Source organism: Ailuropoda melanoleuca, chromosome 6 (assembly GCF_002007445.2).
Source record: "Ailuropoda melanoleuca isolate Jingjing chromosome 6, ASM200744v2, whole genome shotgun sequence".
Taxonomy (NCBI): Eukaryota; Metazoa; Chordata; class Mammalia; order Carnivora; family Ursidae; genus Ailuropoda; species Ailuropoda melanoleuca.
In genome coordinates this window covers 33,902,762-33,925,056 of record NC_048223.1, presented here as the reverse complement: position 1 = coordinate 33,925,056, position 22,295 = coordinate 33,902,762, and the positions used below count along the sequence as shown (strand labels likewise).

The following is a 22,295-nucleotide window of genomic DNA, read 5'->3' as shown; positions in this document are numbered from 1 at the left end:
CAAAAAAAGAATGAATCCAAAACTCAATAGCAAAGATGTAACAGACTATCAGTTAAAAAAATACTAAGTTGCCTCAGGGATGTTTGCTTTCTCCCTTCAAAATCCCATTAAATACAGAAACTAAAACCACAAAAATGTGTGCTTTGTTAACAAACCATCCAGACTCCAAATTGGTGACAACTACCCAAGTGCTTTGGATCCCTGTTTTCTGATTCTCTTAAAAACATACACACACACCCACAAATTCTACTGTCACTCACACTCAACACAGGCTAATGGGCCCATTGATCTGTAGAAATACAGAGCTCCTTATTTTAAAAATAGACAAGTGGTACTCTCTAGGGACAACTAGGTGGGCTCATATTCTAACACAAAGAAAGGGAAATGAATCCACGCAATTTAAAGAGAAAAACAAAAATCAGAGCGGCCAAGAGAATTCAAGGAGCACCTTATAATAAACTCCTAATAAAGGGCCAGAGGAAAGTGGGGAAGACACAGGGTAAGCCTGTTTAAATGGATCTCCAATGATTCAGGCACTGGAAGGGGGGGTCCTAATGACGAGTAAAGGAGGTGTGGAAATTCCACCAGAAATCAGGCCACAGCCCAGGCTCCCGCACTCCCTATCACTCAGTATGTGCCAAGTACCCACCCTTCAGATGCTGATTCACCTCAGCTCTCTCAATCTCCCCTTCACCTGCGCCTCAACCACCCATCTGTTAGATTTGTAGCCCCCGTTATATTTCTGTTGGACTGCATTGTTAGGTTTTGACTAAGAACCGTATCATCTCCAAAATCTTGCATACATCCTAGCCTGTGACCACCACTCCTTCACTTTCCAGCTCACTCGCCCCAGCTCTCCAATTCTGGTTCAGTTCAGACATCCACACTCCACATATAAACAAGCAACTGAGGCAGACACAAGCCATGCTGACTGACCCAGCTTCAATTTAGGATCCCCAATCTCAAATGGCCCCAGCCCATCTGTCGTCCAAGTGAGGTTTCACACATTCAGCTTCCCTCTTGCCTAGAACACTGCCTTCCCCTCCCCACCCCCCATTGAGAACTTTGCTTCTCATCTCAGAGAAAACCTCATTCAAAGAGAAATTCTGTGTGTTCCTAGCACTGAATCCACAAACTAACCTCCATCTTGTCCCATATACCTGTTTTCCCTCAACTATCCACGCTCCTTACAAAAACCAACACCTCCTCACGCCCATTAGAATAACTACCTTCAAACAAAAACAGAGAATAACAAGTGTTGCCACCAAAGATGTGGAGGATAGAATCCCTTGTGCAGTGTTCGTGGGAGTGTAAAATGGTAGAGCCTCTGTGGCAAACAGAGTGGTAGTTCCATAAATAAACAAACATAGAATCCCACTCTCTGGGTATATATCCAAAGGACTGAAAGAATATGTCCTGGAGACATATGTGTACACCCATTTTCATAGAAGCAGTATTCACAATAGCCAAAAGGTAGAAGCAACTCAAGTGTCCACAAATAGGTAAATGGATAAGCAAAGTGTGTATATACACATACTGGAATATTACACAGTCTTATGAAACAAAGTCTGACACATGCTACAATATGGAGGAACCCTGAGGACACCATGCTAAGTGAAAGAAGTCAGTCATAAAAGACAAAGGAGGTAGGATTCCACTTACACGAGGTACCATTCAGAGACAAAGTAGAATGGTGGCTGCCTGACACTGGGGAAGGAGAAATGAGGAATTATTCCTTAGTGCGTACAGAGTTTCAGTTGTGCAAGATGACAAGAGTTCTGGACAATCCAGTAATCACACCCTGGGTATTTACCCAAAAGAGTTGAAAATTTACATCCACACAAAAACCTGTTTATAGCAGATTTATTCACAATTGGAAACAATCAAGATGCCTTCAATCGGTGAATGAATAAACTGGTACAACTACGTGATGTTGTTCGTCAATGAAAAGACATGCACTTTCAGCCACAAACAGACACAGGAAACTTACACGCGTATTGCTAAGTTAAAGATGTATGTAGCCTTTTCAGATTGACAATTCCAACTCTATTACATTCTGGAAAAGGCAAACTATGGACATAATAAAAAGGTCAGTGGTTGCCCGAGGTTGGGAAGAAGGGGGAAGGGTGAACAGGTGGAGCACAGTGGATTTTTAGGGCAGTGAAACTCTTCTGTACGATACTATAATGATAGATACATATCATTACACATCTGCGCACAACTATTGAATGTACACCACCAAGAGTGCACCCTAACGTCAACTACGGATTTTGGAGGATTATGATGTGTCAATGTGGGTTCATCAATTGTAATATATGTGCCACTCTGGTGGGGATGCTGACAATGGGGAAGACTATGCATGCAGGAGGACAGGGAATAAGCGAGAAATCACTACACTTTAATTTTGCTGTGGATCTAAAACTGCTCCTAAGAAATTAACTTTTTAGGGGCACCTGGGTGGCTCAGTGGGTTAAGCGTCCAACTTTTTTATTTATTTATTTAAGATTTTATTTATTTATTTGACAGAGAGAGACAGCCAGCAAGAGAGGGAACACAAGCACAGGCAGTGGGAGAGGAAGAAGCAGGCTCCCAGCGGAGGAGCCTGATGTGGGGCTCGACCCCAGGACTCTGGGATCACGTCCTGAGCCGAAGGCAGACACCTAACGACTGAGCCACCCAGGTGCCCCAGCATCCAACTCTTGATCTCAGCTCAGGTCTTGATCTCAGGGTTATCAGTTCAAGCCCCACACTGGGCTCCACGCTGGGCATGGAGCCTACTTAAGAAAAAAAAATAATAACTTAAAAAAAAATGAATTCTAGAGATGCTGATGGTTGTACAGAATAATGAATGTACTTAATATCATCAGCTACACACTTAAAAATGGTTAAGATGGTAAATTTTTCGATACATGTATTTTACCACAATGGGGGGTAAAAAAAAAAAGCTAAGTTTGGTCCAGGAGCCTGGGCTATAAATTTTAAAACCAAGTCACTCTCACCCAATGTCCTTCCTTTGGCAAGCTTCATAAATCACATACTAAATTTATGAGTAAATGATCCAATATACAGTATATCTTCCCTGACTCTTCCCAAAAAAATTAACACTAAGTTGCTAAATACTTAAGTATGTTTATTAGTCATTATTCAGGATTGATGGCACTAAACAAATAGAAGGTCACACATTCCATATTGAAAATGTGGTATTTGCTATAGTGAGTTCAATGGCTTCTGTTTAATGCTGCTACCTCTCCCTGATCATAGCCCTGTGTTTTCCCAGAGGGAGGGAAACATACTTGACTTACCCAATTGGTTATTTCAGGCCTTTTGCACTTATCAGTACAAAGAACAGCTACAAAATTGATTGTTCCCTTCCGCCGCCCTTTATAAACAACGGTGTTGCTTCCTCGGCCAATCTCCTCATACAGAATGAAGTTTTCCATCTCTGGGCTGACTTCTCACATTGGATAAAATGACAGCCTAATGGCATCTCTAGCTCCTAAAAAGGTAAACAAAAATAATACTTATAAATGCAAACTAGTTACATGATTAATTAGCCTGGGATACTTAATATGTAAACCTAATAATTGTATAAACTCAGAAAATTCACCCACAAGTGTTGGTTACTAACGTCTTTTTGTAGAGCGGGGGGGGGGGGAACTAAGAGGAAAATAAAACAATTGACAAACCAATACTCAATTTCCTTCAACAAGATCTCAACAAAAATGATGAAAATGACAGCTACTTCCAACACATGTAACAAAAAGAGGGATGAATGAGATGCCAGCCAGTGTATCTTGATACTTTTCTTATATTCTTGTTACAAAGGCAGGCACATTGTGTCAACATCTGTATAGAGTGGGGCAACGTATGACCTACCTAAACCTCAAATTAGGAGATGCAAATGAGACAATGTATGTTAAAATACTTTATAAACAAATATGGAATGATATTTCCATCTAATCCACAGAGATTCTGAAAGTCAATCCAAATATTATTTGAGGTCAGCGGTCACCAAACTACTGGGTCCTGGGCCAAATCCAGCCTGCCGCCTGCTTTTGAAAATAAAGTTTAACTGGAACATAGCCACACCTACTCATTTATATATTGTCTAAGGCTCCTTTTGGGCTACAGTTGCGGAGTTGTGGCAGAGTGATGGCCTGCACACATTCTAAAATACCTCCTATCTGGCCCTTTACAGAAAAAGTTTGCCAAATCCTGTTTTAAGGTTAAACAACAACAACAAGAAAAAAATTTTTTAAATCAACCATTTCATCATCAAGAATATAAGCAGTTAAGAGAGCTCATATTCTTGGCCAATTTGACCTAATTTGCATGACTGAATAGGCATTGATACAGTCTTTTCTCAGATTTTATTTAGAATTGAAGTACTTTAGTGGATTCAGTATCTTGAACAATATATTTACAATATATTCAAAGTATTCACTAGATTGGCAAAATATATTTTAAATTGCAATCTCTTTGGAAGGATTTCACATTCTAGATTACAGAAAATTTTCCAGAAACTATCCAGTAAGCTGTAAGATACACTCTTTAAAAGCAGCTGTTTTACATAGTATCCAGTAAGTCAGAACCTAGAGCAAAACCCTTTGAAACAGAATGTAAAATAGAAGTTAATGAGTATGGCATTTCTTTTTGGGCAGATGAAAATGTTCTGGAATTAGTACTGATGGTTGTACAACTCTGTGAATACACTAAAAACCACTGAATTGGGGTGCCCAGATGGTTCAGTCGGTTAAGTATCTGCCTTCGGCTCAGGCCATGATATCAAGGTCCTGGGATTGAGCCCCTAGAGCTCCCTGCTCAGCATGGAGTCTGCTTCTCCCTCTCCCTCTGCCCTCCCACCCCCAGGTTCTCTCTCTCCATTAATAAAATCTTTTTTAAAAAATCACTGAATTGTACATTGTAAAGGGGGTGAACCGTATAGTTTGTGAATATCTCGATTTTTTGATATAATAGACATTTGCTTTAAGTTTAAAGTGTACAATGTGATTTGATACATTTATATAGAAGAATAGGATTACTACCATAACATTAGTTAACACCTCTATATGTCACATAATTATCACTTTTTTGTGGTAAGAATATGTAAGATCTATTGTCATAGTGACTTTGAAGTCATATGTTACTGTTCAGTATAATCACTATGATGTACATCAGATCTCCAGAACGTATATTCTGTTGTAGGCCATACAAAAACAGGCTGAGAGCCACATCTGGCCAAAAGGCAGCAGTTTATCCTGTCCTGGTATAGGGAACCGGTAATCTAAGAATCTAGGAATAACTAACTCTATGATTCCATCTTCCAAAGAAATTAAAATTTACAGAAAAATGGGGGGAAAATCTATAAAAATGTATAGGCTAGTAGTTACATTTAGTTATTTGGATTACAAACCCGGTCTCTATATCAAATCAGAAGAACTCGTACTATTCACAGAAAAATTCTTTAAATTCTAAGTAGAAAAGATGTGGGAGAAATCCAAATTTAAATCAGCGAAAACTCAAAAGTGGCACAGATAGTATCTATTTATTTTAATGATCACTTTTACTAATTTCCCCTCTATGTTCCTCTCCTCCTAAAACCCATTCATTAAAAACCAATACTGACTCATGACCCACCAAAATGCAGCCCAGACAGGAGTAATTGTGTGGCAACAGGTCAACATTACATAGTATGTAACATAACCAAAGTAAGATTAACAATATCTTAAGATGGAAAAGCTATTTAGCCAGAAAAAAATAACCAGAGACCTTTAATTAAATATTCACAAACTGGCTACATTAGGATACACCACAATAAGGTGTTGAAAAAAGTTTTTATGTAAGATAAAAAATTGATTCCTTGAAAAAAAGGTTTTAAACCACAAGAAAAAAAAATAATCTTCAAATTCTGAATTTGATTCAGGCCAAATTCTTTTCCTCAATCTTTTACTGAGTAATGCATCTAGACAAATTAACGAAATGCACCAATTACAAAGTCTGCTTACCTAAGGGTGGTTTACTATGGAAGCACTTTCCCTCTCTGGGGCTCAGTTTCCTTAGAGTAAAATAAGAATTGAATCAGATGATCTTCTAAATTATCTTTCAAGTTTGAAATTCCAGGCTTTTAGATTCTTTTTGGCTCACTCCAAGACCATTCTCACCTTAGATTTTCTAGTTTTTTCAGCAGACAACAAAAAGGGATAAAAGGTATTCATATCGGCAAAGAAAGAGTCAAACTGTCTCTCTTCGCAGATGACATGATACTCTATATGGAAAACCCAAAAGACTCCACCCCCAAATTACTAGAATTCCATTTACAATAGCACCAAAAATCATACATTATCTCGGAATTAACTTAACCAGAGAGGTTTTCTATACATGAACAATGAGACTGAAGAAAGAGAAATTAGGGAATCGATTCCATTTACAATAGCACCAAAAATCATACATTATCTCGGAATTAACTTAACCAGAGAGGTAAAGGATCTATACTCTAGAAACTACAGATCATGCTTGAAAGATATTGAAGACACAAAAAGATGGAAAAATATTCCATGCTCATGGATCAGAAAAATAAACATAGCTAAAATGTCTATGCTACCCAGAGCAACCTACACTTTCAATGCCAGCCCGATCAAAATACCAATGGCATTTTTCAAAGAGCTGGAACAAATAGCCCTTAAATTTGTATGGAACCAGAAAAGGCCTCGAATCGCCAAGGAATTGTTGAAAAGGAAAAACAAAGCTGGGGGCATCACGTTGCCAGATTTCAAGCTGTACTACAAAGCTGTGATCACAAAGACAGCATGGTACTGGCACAAAAACAGACACATAGACCAATGGAGCAGAATAGAGATCCCAGAAATGGACCCTCGGCTCTATGGGCAACTAATCTTTGACAAAGCAGGTAAAAACATCCAGTGGAAAAAAGATAGTCTCTTCAATAAACAGTGCTGGGAAAATTGGACAGCTACGTGCAAAAGAATGAAACTTGACCACTCTCTCACACACACCATACTCAAAGATAAACTCCAACTGGATGAAAGACCTCGATATGAGACAGGAATCCATCAAAATTCTAGAGGAGAACACAGGCTATAACCTCTTTGACATTGGCCACAGCAACTTTTTTCATGACACATCTCCAAAGTCAAGAGAAACAAAAAATAAAATGAACTTGTGGGACTTCATCAAGATAAAAAGCTTCTGAACAGCCAAGGAAACAGTCAAAAAAACTAAGAGGCAGCTCACGGAATGGGAGAAGATATTTGCAAATGACACTACAGATAAAAGACTGGTATCTGAGGGGCGCCTTGGTGGCACAGCAGTTAAGCGTCTGCCTTCGGCTCAGGGCGTGATCCCGGCGTTATGGGATCGAGCCCCACATCAGGCTCTTCCACTATGAGCCTGCTTCTTCCTCTCCCACTCCCCCTGCTTGTGTTCCCTCTCTCGCTGGCTGTCTCTATCTCTGTCAAATAAATAAATAACATCTTTAAAAAAAAAAAAAAAAGACTGGTATCTGAGATCTACAAAGAACTTCTCAAACTCAATACACGAGAAACAAATCAAAAAATGTGCAGAAGATATGAACACTTTTCCAATGAAGACATACAAATGGCTAACAGACACATGAAAAAATGTTCAAGATCATTAGCCATCAGGGAAATTCAAATCAAAACCACACTGAGATACCACATTACGCCAGTTAGAATGGCAAAAATGGACAAGGCAAGAAACAACAAATGTTGGAGAGGATGTGGAGAAAGGGGACCCCTCTTACACTGTTGGTGGGAATGCAAGTTGGTACAGCCACTTTGGAAAACAGTATGGAGGTCCCTTAAAAAGTTAAAAATAGAGCTACCCTATGATCCAGCAATTGCACTACTGGGTATCTACCCCAAAGATACAGACGTACTGAAGAGAAGGGCCATATGCACCCCAACGTTCATAGCAGCATTGTCCACAATAGCTAAATTGTGGAAGGAGCTGAGATGCCCTTCAATAGACGAATGGATAAAGAAGCTGTGGTCCATATATACAATGGAATATTACTCAGCCATCAGAAAGAACGATTACCCAACATTTGCAGCAACATGGACGGGACTGGAAGAGATTATGTTAAGTGAAATAAGTCAAACAGAGAAAGACAATTATCGTATGATTTCACTCATTTATGGAACATAAGAAATAGCAGGGAGATCGATAGGAGAAGGAAGGGACGAATGAAGGGGGGGTAAACAGAAAGGGGAATGAACTACTAGAGACTACGGACTCTGGGAAACAAACTGAGGGCTTCAGAGGGGAGGGAGGTGGAGGATTGGGATAGGCCGGCGATGGGTATTATGCACTGGGTGTTATACACAAATAATGAATCATGGAACACTACATCAAAAACAAAGGATGTACTGTATAGTGACTAACATAACACAATAAAAATTATTATTAAAAAAATAATATGCATTTTTTAGATATGTAACCTCTTAAATTGCAAAATAAGACACAAATACAGAAAACCCCACAAAATAAATGTATAGTTTAATGAATTATTATAAGAGGGACATCCTTGTGATCACCACCCAGGTGAAGAACATCACGTTGCCTGCTACTCCAGAAGTCCCTTCCTGAGCCTGTGGCAATCACAACTCCTCGTCCTTTCCAATTCAATCATTCAGACTTTCACAGTTATCACTTCCTAGGGTTTCTTTATTGTTTTCTTACCAAGTGCACATTTACTGACACCACAGTTTAGTCTTCCACATTTTCTAAAGGCATGGCACGTCTTTAAAGACTTTCGATCTACAAGTTCACCAAGGTATTATCAGAGAAGCCAGAAGTCAGAACAAATCACACCTAAGAGCAAATGAGCATTTAAGCTTCAGGAGCCGGGCCTACATTCAACAAACTCTGAAAATGACCAGGTGATAGAGGCACGCAGATAAAGACCAGAACCCTCCCTTCACTAACCTCTACCTTCATATCATTAACTCCTCAACTAGCAGCAGCTGCCCCAGCCCAGACCTACTGAATCAGAAACTCTGGAAGCAGAGCCCAGCCATCTGTGGTTTAATTCACCCCACCTGATGCACGCTCAACTTCGTTAACCACAGGCTAAAACAACCTTTTTGGAAGGCATAAAAGGTAGCAGGCACTGGGCCAAGCATTCAACAAGTGCTCCTCCTTGACAGGCTGAATTAACTACAGACGTTAACTGACCTCGAAAGTGCAGGCGCTGAGTCGCTACGTAAACACCTCTCACTCCAAGAAGCTCATGACCAGAGAACTGGTCGTTTTCACTGCCTCTCTACGACCATGGACATCCGTCGGCACAGCCGGCTTAGAACTCGGGAAGCGTCGCCAAGTTTTAAGGGGAAAAACTTCGAATCTGGGGCGTCCATAAAGCGCATCCCCCGAAGCCTACAGTCCCGAATCCCCCCTGCACCTAAGTCCTCGAAGCGGTGTCCCATGTGTCCGGGACCAAAGCCTCGAGAAAACTGTTTAAGGTTTTTAGTTTAACACGATAACAAAGCAGAGCGCGAAGAGAGAAGATGCGAGAGGCACAGGGTTCACGGAGGAAGGGCAGGTAGGATGGCGCCCCTCCAGGCCTGTAGTGTCCCCCGCACCCGCTCAGGAAGACACGACTCCAAATTCGTAAACCCTAAAACTGCCACTGCCACTCACCTGGAACAATTGGTGGGGAGAAGCCGCGGATCCGGTGAAAAGCTCCCGCCACGGCGCGCCTCTGGGCCTCTAATCCTTCGGGGCAGGTCCACTGGCCAAGGCCCGGGGTGAAACAATGGAGCAAAATGGAACGCGCAGGCGCAGTTTAAGGTAGTGTGTATCCAGCACCCCTCTGCGTTTGGATTCTCCCATCCCGTCTCCAGGGCAGCACGCAGAACGCCGGAAGCAGCGCTGGGCGCTGACTGGCTGAGCAGTTTGAGTTCCTATTGGCTAGAGCCCGGAAGTGGAGGGGCCGTGGCGGACCGTTTGTCCAACCTAACTGGGTGTGGGGACTGGGGTTTTAGGAAAATAAGGAGAGCCTGCTTGGGCAAAAGATGAGCAGTTGGGGCCTATGAAAGCCTGGGCCCTTGTCATTTCTTCCTGCCTTACACTGCCCTCCTCTGTTTCCTTCCATTCTTTTTCTGACGTTTCCGGAGCTCAAGGACGAGGCGACATGGTCTGGGTAATTAATGGCTCAGAAAGAAGCCACGTTTCTTGGGTTCCTCACCCTTTAGAAAAGAGAAGACTGAATTACCTTGCTTCTTGCACATGAGAAAACAGACCACACCCTCCATCTCGAGTTGATTGCTTATGGCTTTTAAAATTCCACGTCCTCCAATTCCAGCCACGGGATAACACCAGCTCCCCTCTTCCTCCCATCAAGTTAGGTCAGTGGTTCTCAAACTTTAGCATCAGCATTACCTGGAACGCTTGTTGAAACGCATTTCTGGGCCTCGCACACAGAACGTCTGATTCTGTGCTTCCGGATGAGACCCAAAATTTTGCATTTCTATCAAGTTACCAGGTGGTGTGGATGTTGCTGATCAGGGACCACGCTTTGCAAACCTGTATGTGGAGGAGCTGTGCATCTCTTTGATCTCAGGTGAATCACAGCTATTCTTTGACTTCTAACCCTTCCTACATTCTCAGGAATCTTTCTCAGTGGCTTCTGCTTTCAGGATAGAACTTGGAAATACTTTCTAAATGACGTGAGGCAAAGGCCAAAAGCAATGGAAAATGAAGAATGCCTTCTGAACACTGAGGCTTTTTCTGCCCAGAATGATGGCAGCAGCTTGTGTTTTGATCTTTGGTGAAAAAAATTGGCAATTTTCCCTGTTGGGGAAAGAGATTTCCTTAATACCTGCAGAAGAGAAGGTCTCCCAACAAAAGAGCTATCTCAGCTACCTCAGTGCCTTATTTCTTCTAAACAAAGTTCGCTAAACGATAACCCCCCCAAAATGTGCAATAAACACTGAATGAGCCCTTTTAGTGCCTTACTCTTGCATATGAATACATAGCCAGAGATATCAAGATATATAAGGAAAGCCCCTAACATGAAAGAGATTTAAATAAGCAAACCAATGAAACAAAAACATTGCAGAAACCAGACTAAAACATCAAAATTATTAATATCATTATAGATGTGAACATGCATAGCATCTATAGTTTGCATTCTCTTTTTTCTTTAATCCAAGAGATATTTAAGAGTTGGGCCTTTGTTTGCTTTTTTGCTGGATATATTTTGTTCTTGTTGGCCTGCATGTATTTGGTTTGGGGAAGCTACTGAAATTTCCTTTGTTTTGTAATAAATGGTTAATATTTTTATATGTTCCACAGTTTGGAAAAAAGATCTATTTCTTATTTGTTGTGTTCAAATTTTCATATGAATATTTTCAAGCTTATTAAATGACATGTTCAAATCTTCCAAACCTTCTTGTTAAGTTGCTTTATTCTGATTGCTCTGCCACTTCCTGAGAAAGATGTTTTGAAGTTACTATGATTGTGGATTTAGCAATTACTTGTTTCTGGGTTTAATTCAAGGGCAGTGAGCTTAGAAAAATAACAGCAAAATTATCCCAGTGGAAATAAATAGGAGGAAAATATTATTAAAGATAAAAGCAGAAATGAATGAAACAAAAGGGGGAAAAATCTAACTGGGACATAAATTCAGAGGGCAGGAGATGGTTTCCATGGCTCTCTTCTGGGTTGAGAGAACTAGACACAGAAGCTGACCATGTTGCACTGTGGTCTCCAGCTCTCCCTAAGATATGATGTGCTCCACCCTCAGGTTACCAGCTTAGGGAATGGACTATCCTGGAGACACAAGCTCAAGTTCTGAGAGCCTCAAGACCAAAGTACCCCATTACTCTGAAGGCTTGGGAGAGAGCATGATCATTCCTCTAGCACCGGCTTACATGTGTAAATACACTGGGAGAGCCAGATGCCACCACCCTCCTGGATGGGAGATTTTCAACCTTATGATGTAACCCATAGTCTTTAAAATTTCTGGCCTCCTGGGATGTCTTTTCCCTTTAATAACAAAAATTAATCACTGTAACATCTATTACACATGCTGTGGCAACTCCAGGATGGACTAGATTTCTAGAGAAATTACATTTTTTTGGTTACTTCGTGCAACAAATTCCTTAGTGATTGCTCCCTTCTCCCCGTCTTATCTCCAGCACACCCTTTTTGTCTCTGACCCTGCTCCCCCTCTTGCACCTGACGGTGCTTTCTTCTTCTTCCTTCCCCAAAGCCCATGTTACTGTGCAAAACATATTTTACTGATGGTGTGGTAATAACAGAGGTTACAACACAAAAAAGGAAAGGACTTAAAAGTGAGTGTTAGACATAATCATGATAAGGGTGTTAGAAAGCAGGTACTTTCACACTGCTGGTGGGAGAGCAGTTTGGCAATATCTATCAAATAACAAATGCACATCCCCATTGGCCTAGCAGCTCTTCTAAAAACTTATCTAAATCATATATATATATGATTTACATATATACCATATAATATATAATTATATATGATACATATCATATATAAATTATATATATCATACATATGACATATATAATTATGTATATTATATTTAATTATATATTCATATATAATTATATCATATAAATTATTTATATATAATTATATATGTTTAGTATATATGTATATATATTACATTTAAAAAATAATATATGCAAAAAGTGTTCAGTGCAGCCTCATCTATAATTTTATTTTTTTTCATCTATAATTTTAAAAAACTGATAATAAATGTCTATCAGGAAGACACGGATTAAATTAGAAATTAATTTGCTCTGTGTGTATTGATATAAAAACATCTCCAAGACTAGTTATTAAGGGGGAAAAGCAAGGTGCATAACACTAAGCGTAATAGACTTCCATTCATAAAAAAGAGGAGCAAGAGTACATGCAGGTATTTGTTCATATATGCAAAGAATAGCTCCAACACCTCCTTGAAGGAAGGACAAGAAGCCAGTAACTGCTGACTGTTGGCGAGGACCTGGGTGCGTGCAGGGCTGGCTAGAAGAGACACACTTTGTAAAGTTCAGATTCGAAACCACATAACTACACTACCTACTCTACCTGTACATCACATAAGGTAAATGAATATATATTTTTAAATGATACATAGCATATGTATATGTTTTATATATACACACATATATACACATACCCACAGATGGACAAAATGAAATGTGGTTCATCTACATTCTCCAAGCTGCCCAGCCACGCACCACCCTCCTTTCTCAGACTTTCCCAATAGCTTCATTTTCCCTTCTTTCATTGTCTACTCAGTCCAGGACTGACATCCCTCCTTCTTTGTCTTCAGGGGAATATTGTCTCAGTCCCACCATCGTATCTGATGGAGCATCTGAACTCCCTACCCATTCCTCACCTCTTCTGGACAGAACTGATCTAATCTTTTTTTTTGTAAGGATTTTATTTATTTATTTGACAGAGATAGAGACAGCCAGTGAGAGAGGGAACACAAGCAGGGGGAGTGGGAGAGGAAGAAGCAGGCTCACAGCAGAGGAGCCTGATGTGGGGCTTGATCCCGTAATGCCGAGATCATGCCCTGAGCCGAAGGCAGACGCTTAACCGCTGTGCCACCCAGGCGCCCCAGAACTGATCTAATCTTTCATCAGCAGGAAGGTTGTTACAGAATTTCCCTAAACAAATGTTGCCCACTCCTGATTGCTACCTTTGGGAATGCAGAGTCTGTAGATTATTTGCATTTTGAGTTTTCTCTTAACAAATCTCAAGCCAAATTATTAAGCCAGCCTCTCTAACGGTTTCTGAAAGGGGGAAGGGCTGGTTCCCTTTCCTCTTTCCTAGTAAAACCGAAAGGAATGTTCTTATCCATCCATCTCGGGAAGCAGTTCTGATTTTCTGCTTGAGGATACATTCACATGTGATAGGGTAGTGTCACAGGTTTAACATTTCCTTTGTGATCTGTAGAAAATTATCTGTAAGCTTAGGAAGGCATTTCCCGTGTGGAGATTTGCCATTCACCTGTTTTTCTACTTTTATTGTTTCAGTTTTAATATGGGATTATTTAGTTCATCTGGAATTTATTTTGGTGAACTTTATGGAATTAGGTTCTAACTTTATTATGCCTCAGAATAATTAACCAATTTTCTCAGCACTAACATTCTCCCTTTCCTCAGGCACTTGTGATGCCTCCTTCATTGTAGACCGGTTTTTTGGTTTGTGTTTTTTTTTTTAATATACTAAAGGTCTGCTTCTAGCTTATTTATTTCGATCGGTTGAGATCTCTATTTATGAAGTAGTTGGAGATGATTCTGAATAATTTGGGTTTTAAAATTTAGGGGCGCCTGGGTGGCACAGCGGTTGGGCGTCTGCCTTCGGCTCAGGGCGTGATCCCGGTGTTATGGGATCGAGCCCCACATCAGGCTCTTCTGCTATGAGCCTGCTTCTTCCTCTCCCCACTCCCCCTGCTTGTGTTCCCTCTCTCACTGGCTGTCTCTATCTCTGTTGAATAAATAAATAAAATCTTTAAAAAAAAATTTATAGCATGGAAGAAAGAAAAATCACCTGCAGAGAACGAAGGGACAGGATGACAGTGAGAACATAGGGAGGGGGGTGGTTAAGACAAGACAGTGCACCGTGTGTGGTGGGGAGTCATTTATAGCTCTGAACTACACTAATAGTCAGCCTGTGGCTTACATCAAATTATGAGAGGAAAAAGTCTGGCGTGGTAACCCTCTGGAGCTGGCAACAGACTGGGAGCAGGATCATAGGAATCCTGTGTACTAACCATGCACTGATTCAACAAATATACACTCAGGGCCTACTATACATCAGGCAAGACATTCACTCCTGGGTCTAAAGCAGTGAACAGAAAGATAGCATTCTGTCTCACAGAGTTCTACTGGAACTGGAGAGAGAAATAGTGTCCCTGGACTAGAATACATTGTCAATGGGGGTTACGCATCTTGCTTTTCTTTAAGATAGGCATTGTGGATGACTGTCCGTCTTTGGCAGTGCAGAACATGAATCTCCTTCTTATAGTCAAGTCATTGCTCAATACCTTGGGTTCCGTTGCCTAGAAGTAGAGCCTGAGGAGGGGATTCTTGTGCATGTGATTTAGTAGGAAGTGTTCCTAGAAAGAGGGGAATAATGAAAATAGGACAGGGCATAGGAACAGCGAAGCAGGAATGTGGACTACCTGGAGCCAAGATTTGGCCTGAACCCACTAGTAGCCCTGAGCCATAAATTGCAACCTAGAATTGGTTCCACCTTGAGGATGAGATGTCACTTTTGAATGCTGGTAGCAGTCAAATATGGGTGGAAAACTACTAGGGTTGAGCTGCCTAATTTCCAAGGTTGAGGTGGTTGCTGTTCCCAGACGAGTACATTTCTGCAGAAGGAAGTAACTGGAGGATGAGGGCACTAGCCAGAGAGAAAAAACTGTGGTGAAAGGTCAGGAGCATGAACTGCATTCACCAAATGAAGCTTACACTAGCCTTAACTGTAATTCTAACTATAGCACTAGAAGTAACCCCAGCTCTAGGCCTATGGCTCTCTTTGTCCTAAGGTTAGCAAGAGCCATAAAAGCCTAGCCTAAGCCATAACCCCGAATCGACTCTTTCAACCCTAGACCTATGTCAGCCCTAAATGTAATCCTAGCCCCAACTGTAACCCTGACTTTAGCCATATCCCAAACATAATTCTATCTCTGGATTAGCCTGGACCCAAGCCCTTACCCCAATCTGAGCCCTGATCCTAACCCTAACCTTGATCACAGTTATGGTTCGGACCCTAGCCCCAGTTTTAGTCCTATGGTTCTCTTTATTCTTTCTTGGGTTGGTTGTTTTTTGTTTTTTCTTTTTTAGCCCAATTCCCCAGTCTTTCCAATATTTCTGTGAACTGCCCAGTATCTTATCAATATATTCCCATTTTGTTTAATCAAAGTCCATTTCTGTTGCTTCCAGTTAAGAGCCCTGGCTAATGTGGAAATTGATCCCAAGAGTGGATGCAAACTAAAGAAAGACCCTAAAATTTCAAAGCAAATGTGAGCAGGATATCAGGTCTGCCTGGGGACCAAGGCGATGAAATCTAGCTCATTTTAAGGGATGAGAATTTGGCAATCTATAGCAGAATGAGGGAAAATAATGATTGAAATTATTATCTGTAGTCACCTGGGTTCGATATCCAATTGAAAAAAGGCTTGAAAGTAAAATGTAATTGCTGCAGGACACATACACACACATACCCCACAAAGAATTTAAGACCCATGACTTGAGACAGCTTCTTCTAATGGGGCTGGACAGTGTTAAGTTCCTAAATTCTCGGTTTGAAGCATGGAATAAAACCTCAGGAATTTGCATGACTGTGATAAAAGAATCTCTTATTTCAAATCTACATGATTTAATTGAAAAAAAAGTTTAATCCTGTGGATTGCAAATTACATCAGCTGAATTTATAGTCTATTTTCTTAGTTGATTAAAACTGGTCTCACCAGTGACCTGGTGTGTTTTAATGTCAAAAGCTCCACGATATAAAACATGGGTCAAAAGTCCTCAAACTTTTCGGTCTCAGGATGTCTTTCCACTCTTAAAAATTATTCAAGACCCTGGGGCACCTAGGGAGCTCAGTCAGTTGAGTGTCTGACCCTTGATTTCAGTTTGGGTCATGATCTCAGGGTCCTGGGATCAAGCCCCATGTTGGACTCTGCCTTCAACAGGGAGTCTGCTTGGGGATTCTCTCTCCCTCTCCCTCTGCCCCTCCCCCCACTTGCTCTCTCCCTCTCTCACTCAAATAAATACATCTTTAAAAAAATCACTGAAGATCCCAAAGAGATTTTGTTCACATGTGGTATAGCTATTGATATTTATCATATCAACAATTCAAACTCAGAAATTTTTTTTAAAGATTTTGTTTTTTATTTATTTGACAGAGAGAGACAGCCAGCGAGAGAGGGAACACAAGCAGGGGGAGTGGGAGAGGAAGAAGCAGGCTCCCAGCACAGGAGCCTGATGTGGGGCTCGATCCCAGAACACCGAGCTCACGGCCTGAGCCAAAGGCAGACGCTTAACAACTGCGCCACCCAGGCGCCCCCAAACTCAGAAATTAAAAAATATTTACGTAATAATATTTAACTAAAGAAGAATAAATCACTTACATTTTCACATAAATAACATATTTTGATAAACATAACTATATTTTTCAAAAGAAAAAAAATGTAGTGATGAAGATTGCAGTGTTTTGTAAATCTCCTTAGGGTCTAGCTTCAATGGAGAGAGCTGGATTCTCACGTCTGCCCCTGCATTCAGTCTACTGAGATGTCAAGTCATGTAGCCTCTGGAAAACTTCACGGTACACTCGTGAGAGAATCAGAGTGGAAAAGGCAGGTATTACTATGAAAATAGTTCTGAGCCTGTACATACCCTGAAGGGGGCTTAGAGACCCCCAGGGTTCCCTGCACCATACTTTGAGAGCCATTGATATAGAGAAAAGGCTCCAACAACTTTAAGAGGGGACCTAACCTCCCCTTAATATGTGTCCCAACGCAACACAGAAGACGCTTACTTCATTAAAGTCTTGAGAAACATATTGGGAGAGAAGTATAAACACGTTTTAAAAAGAACTTGAGTGGCTTTTCTCGTAGGCTGTGGAGTGGGCAATGTTATAGTTGAAAAGGGCTCCTTTGTTTCAATGGGAATGGTGGGATCCCAGGAAGGTCTGATCAAGCAGCTCTTGACTTCAAGAGTCCAGGTGGTCATGGTTACCGTAATAGCCAGCAGGGATGGAGAGATAAACAGAATGTGCTCACCCATGGGAATATTTAATGGGGCTACTTGATTGTGTAATCTCTACTACTAAAATAGATAACAGTGTACTAAGATACTATTTGATTTTAGGACCCTGCCCCCAAAAAAGTTTAGGTCTGGAAAACAGAGGTATAATTTGAAACACTGTGATGGAAACTCATGGCCCCTCACCCAAGTGCCATACCTAAGACAGATCAGGAAGCTTTTGAATGAATGGGAGGCCCAAATGCCCATGAGAAAAAATACTTTCACCACGCACAGAAACTTACTGTGAATCTTCCTCCCGGTATTCTCCAAGAAGACTTGAAACCATTGATCAAAGTAACAGTGCACCAGGGAAAGGGAAATTCCTGGACTGCCAGGGGGTACTTGGCACTGGCTTTGAACAAAACTGACTTGAACAAAAGCTCTTGCAAAATGACAATGGATTATTACCATAGGCTTCATCGGTTGTTGTTTTAAACATTGCACTTGCTCTTCCAGATGTGATCTCCTGACGGCAGTAAATCAACCTTCCTAGCATCTAGTACGTAACTTATTTGGTAGATGTGTTTTTCTTTATCTCAGGATATAGAGTGGGGGGAAATCAGGTGGTTTTTTTTTCACCTGATACAGAGGTGAATAGTGCACTTCTAAATTTTGCCTCAGGGTTATATCCACTCTGGCTCTGTGCCAAAGTTTAGCTCATAGCAACGTCAACCCTCTCATCATCCTACAGGATATCACACAGGTTCATTATATTGAGGCCACAATGCTGATAGAATCAGGAAAGATGGAAATAACAGGTCCTCTAGATTCCCTGGTAATACGTATTTACCCTGTGAGTGTAGGAGATGAATCTTAAGAAACCCTAAGAGAATTCAGATACCTTTCATTTGGTTGAATTTTCTGACAAGCCAGTGGTCCCTGCTTCAAACTCAAGAGGGAACTACCACACCTTGTATCTCTACCACTAAGAAGGATGCCCAATGTTTGCTGGACCTCTTTGGATTTCTGAAGCAAAACATTCAGATGTGTTACACTGCGTCTACTAAATTATATGAAAAAGATGCCAAATTTGAGCGGATCCAGGAACAAAAGAGCCTCTCCAGCCTGTCCAGGCTAATGAGCAAGTAGCTCTGTGATTTGGTCCGCATACTCCAATGGATGCAATGCTACTCTAAGTATCTGTGTCAGATTCACATGGATGGTGTGGTCAGCTCTGACTGCATTAGCCCAGGGTGGTGCCCACGAACTTGAAACAGAGCACCCTCTCTTCATCAAGTAACTACCTTTGAGAAACACTTCTTAAAGGCCCCTGGTAGATACCATTAGATAGTAAGTACCCTTGGGATACGAGCTTCTTATCATTAACTGAGTTTTATGATCCAACAAACCATTTAGATGGGTGTGTCCAGTGTTATTACCACTGTGTTAATTGTAGGTCCTGAAGGCATTAGCGAGCTGCCTAAGCAGTTTCCTTACACTCCCAGCATGACTATTCTTGATGCATAGAAACCCTCCCTTTTTAAAAAACGCTTTATTTTTTAAAGTAAACTCGACACCCAACAAGGAGCTTGAACTCATGACCCTGAGATCAAGAGTGCTCTACCCACTGAGACAGCAAGGCACCCCTAGAAACCCCTTTTTAACCCATAGCTTTTTCCTCTTGGGATGTTCCTTTTGACCAGTTGGCTATTGAAAAATTCAAGCCTTGGCTTACAATGTTCTCTGCAAGGTTTCTTGGAACCAACCAGAAGTGGACTGCCTTGGCATTACAGATATGAAAGACAAAGAAAGATGGCTTTGAAAACTAAAGGAAAGAAAATCCTCCCAGTGGGGGAACTTTTAAATAGCAAATCCACTTTTCTAGATAGAGAAAAGCCCAGAAGTAAAGAGCAACAACATTCACAGGCAATGCCTAATGGCCACAGGAAGTTAAAGCCTCCTTGGACATCATTCCTCTCTTGTCATCTTATCCTGATACATTTAATGCAACAAACTCCCACGTACTCTTTCACTGTGCCCCTTCCTGGCCCTTCTGCTATGTCCTCTAGACTTACAGCCTATCATCAGCCAAACCCCCTGGCTCTTCCCTGAACAAGTGTGTTCACTGCTCCTACCAACCTCTCAGGCATGGTTATTTTTTTCTCCTACACCTCAAATTATTTTGTCATCGTCCACCACTCTCATCTTCTTTTTACTTTCCCAGTCACTAAAATTACTCTCCTGTGTCTACTCTAAACTACCCTGAACCTACCTCTCTTTCTTCATTAAACTCAACTGGAAAAAACTAACTTTGGTGAAATCCAACTTTCTTCCTCCCTTTTATGCCAACATGGAGCAGAGGATTGTGGTTGGAGGAAAACACGCAATCATGCTGATAGAGCCCTACTTTAAATTTATAACCTACGCATCTAAAATGGTCTCTCAGCTGGGGTGCCTGGGTGGCTGTGGGTTAAGCGTCTGCCTTCTGCTGGGGTCCTGATCTCAGGGTCCTGGGATCAAGCCCCGCATCCAGCTCCTTGCTTTTGGCGGGGAGCCTGCTTCTCCTTCTTCCTCTGCCTTTCCCTCTGCCTGCCACTCCCCCTGCTTGTGCTCGCTCACACCCTCTCTCTCTCTCTCCCTCTCTGTCAAATAAGCAAATAAAATCTTTTTTTTTAAAAAAAAAAAAAAGGTCTCTTGCGCTTCCAGGAAATCCTACATTTTTTAGACGATTCACTTTTCCCCTCTTTAAGCTATTTCAATTTCTCTCTCCTGCAACTTCTGATATTCTCATCACTACCCTCACTGATAGTGGAAGCATTGAATCAAGCCATTTACATCTATCTGAATCCATGAACCCTGTCTCCCCACTTACACAGCAATAGGCAGCATGCCACCCAACACCGACACACACACACACACACACACACACACACACACTCTTGCTCCCTGTATCTATCCTCTCTTTCCTGCATCATCAATTTGCTTCTCCACCATTAACTTGATATAGTCAATTTTTTTTCTCTTCACTAGATGCAATTGCATGAAAATAAATTAGGAAATTTGATGAAATTGATGTATTTTTAGCAAAATTCAAACTAACAACATGGCCTCAATATAGAGAAAAAATTTTAATAAAACAATAACCAAAGAAGACATCGAAAAATTCACAAAAGATTTCCAGTCCCTCAAAAAGCTAAGTCAAGGTAACTTTTGTGAACCCAACTTCATTAATAATTTGTACTTTTTTTAAACGATTTTATTTATTTGAGGGAGAGAGAGCATGCATGCGCACATGAGCAGAGGGAGGGGCAAAAGGAGGGGCAGAGGGGGAAGGAGAAGCAGACTTCCCACTGGACGGGAGTCTGATGCAGGGCTCAGTCCCATCACCCTGAGATCAGGACCTCAGCCGAAAGCAGACGCTTAACGGACTGAGCCACCCAGGCACCCAATAATATGTACTTTTTAAGTTAAAGTGTAGTTGACACACACATGTTACATTAGTTTCAGGTGTGTAACATAGTGATTCCACAGCTCAGAACTTAGGCTGTGCTCATCACAGGTGTAGCTCCCATCTGTCACCATACAGCTCTATTACACCACCATTGACTAGATTCCCTACGCGGTGCCTTTTATTTCCGTGACTTGTTCATTCTACAACTGGAAGCCTGTACCTCCCATTTTACCCATCCCTCTACCCTCCTCTCTTCTGGCAACCACCAGGTTGTTCTCTGTGTTTATGTGTCTGTTTCTGCTTTGTTTGTTTGTTTGTTTTGTTTTTTTAGATTCCACATGCAAGTGAAATCATAGGGCATTTGTCTTTCTCTAATTTATTTCACTTAGCATAATACCAAAACTATGTACACTTTAGGTAACTTGTCAGAAAAGGACTTCTTGTCTTGTAGACATGCACACTGAAATACTTTTAAATGAAATTACACGCTGTCTGGGATTGGGATTTGCTTCAAAATAATTTAAGGGATGAGGGAATTGAGTGAGGATGGAGATAGATGGGCTCTGGAGTGATCATTGTTGAAGGTGGCAATGAATACACAGAGCCCATTATATGATTCTATTTTCACGTTTGAAATTTTTTTATAGTTTCTTTAAAAAATTGCTGAATGTGTTGGGGATGGCTGTTAATCTTGGAATTTCAAAGGACGTGGCAAGGCCTCTAGAGATATATTATCCAGATCATTTCTTTAAAAAGAGGGAGAAGAGGGGGCTCCCGGCTGGCTCAGTTGGTGGAACATGTGACTCTTGATCTCAGGGTCATGAGTTCAAGTCCCACCTTGGATGTAGAGATTACTTAAAAATAAAATCTTTCGAGGCTCTTGGGTGGTTCAGACAGTTAAGTGTCTGCCTTCAGCTCAGGTCATAATCCCAGGGTCCTGGGTTTGAGCCCTACATCCGGCTCCCTGCTCAGCGGGGAGCCTGCCTCTCCCTCTCCATAGGCTTCTCCCCCTCAGGCTTTCTCTCTCTCTCTCAAATAAATAAATAAATAAATAAATCTTTAA

The 22,295-nt window shown here is 41.2% G+C and overlaps 1 protein-coding gene across 8 annotated transcripts in view; it reads right to left on the bottom strand.

Annotated features, from left to right (window-relative positions):
- ULK4 (unc-51 like kinase 4) overlaps window positions 1-9,788 on the bottom strand; it is a 589,354-nt gene extending 579,566 nt beyond the window's left edge. For 6 of the 8 annotated variants that reach the window (XM_034662178.1, XM_034662179.1, XM_034662176.1 and 3 more), the window contains exon 1: window positions 3,303-3,440. In XM_034662178.1, coding sequence (XP_034518069.1) covers window positions 3,303-3,440 — 138 coding nt within the window. Of the gene's footprint in view, window positions 1-3,302; window positions 3,497-9,678 lie in introns of those variants that run through there. The other 2 variants (XM_002923807.4, XM_034662175.1) reach the window with 1 other exon arrangement.
- Window positions 9,789-22,295: the final 12,507 nt, after the last annotated feature.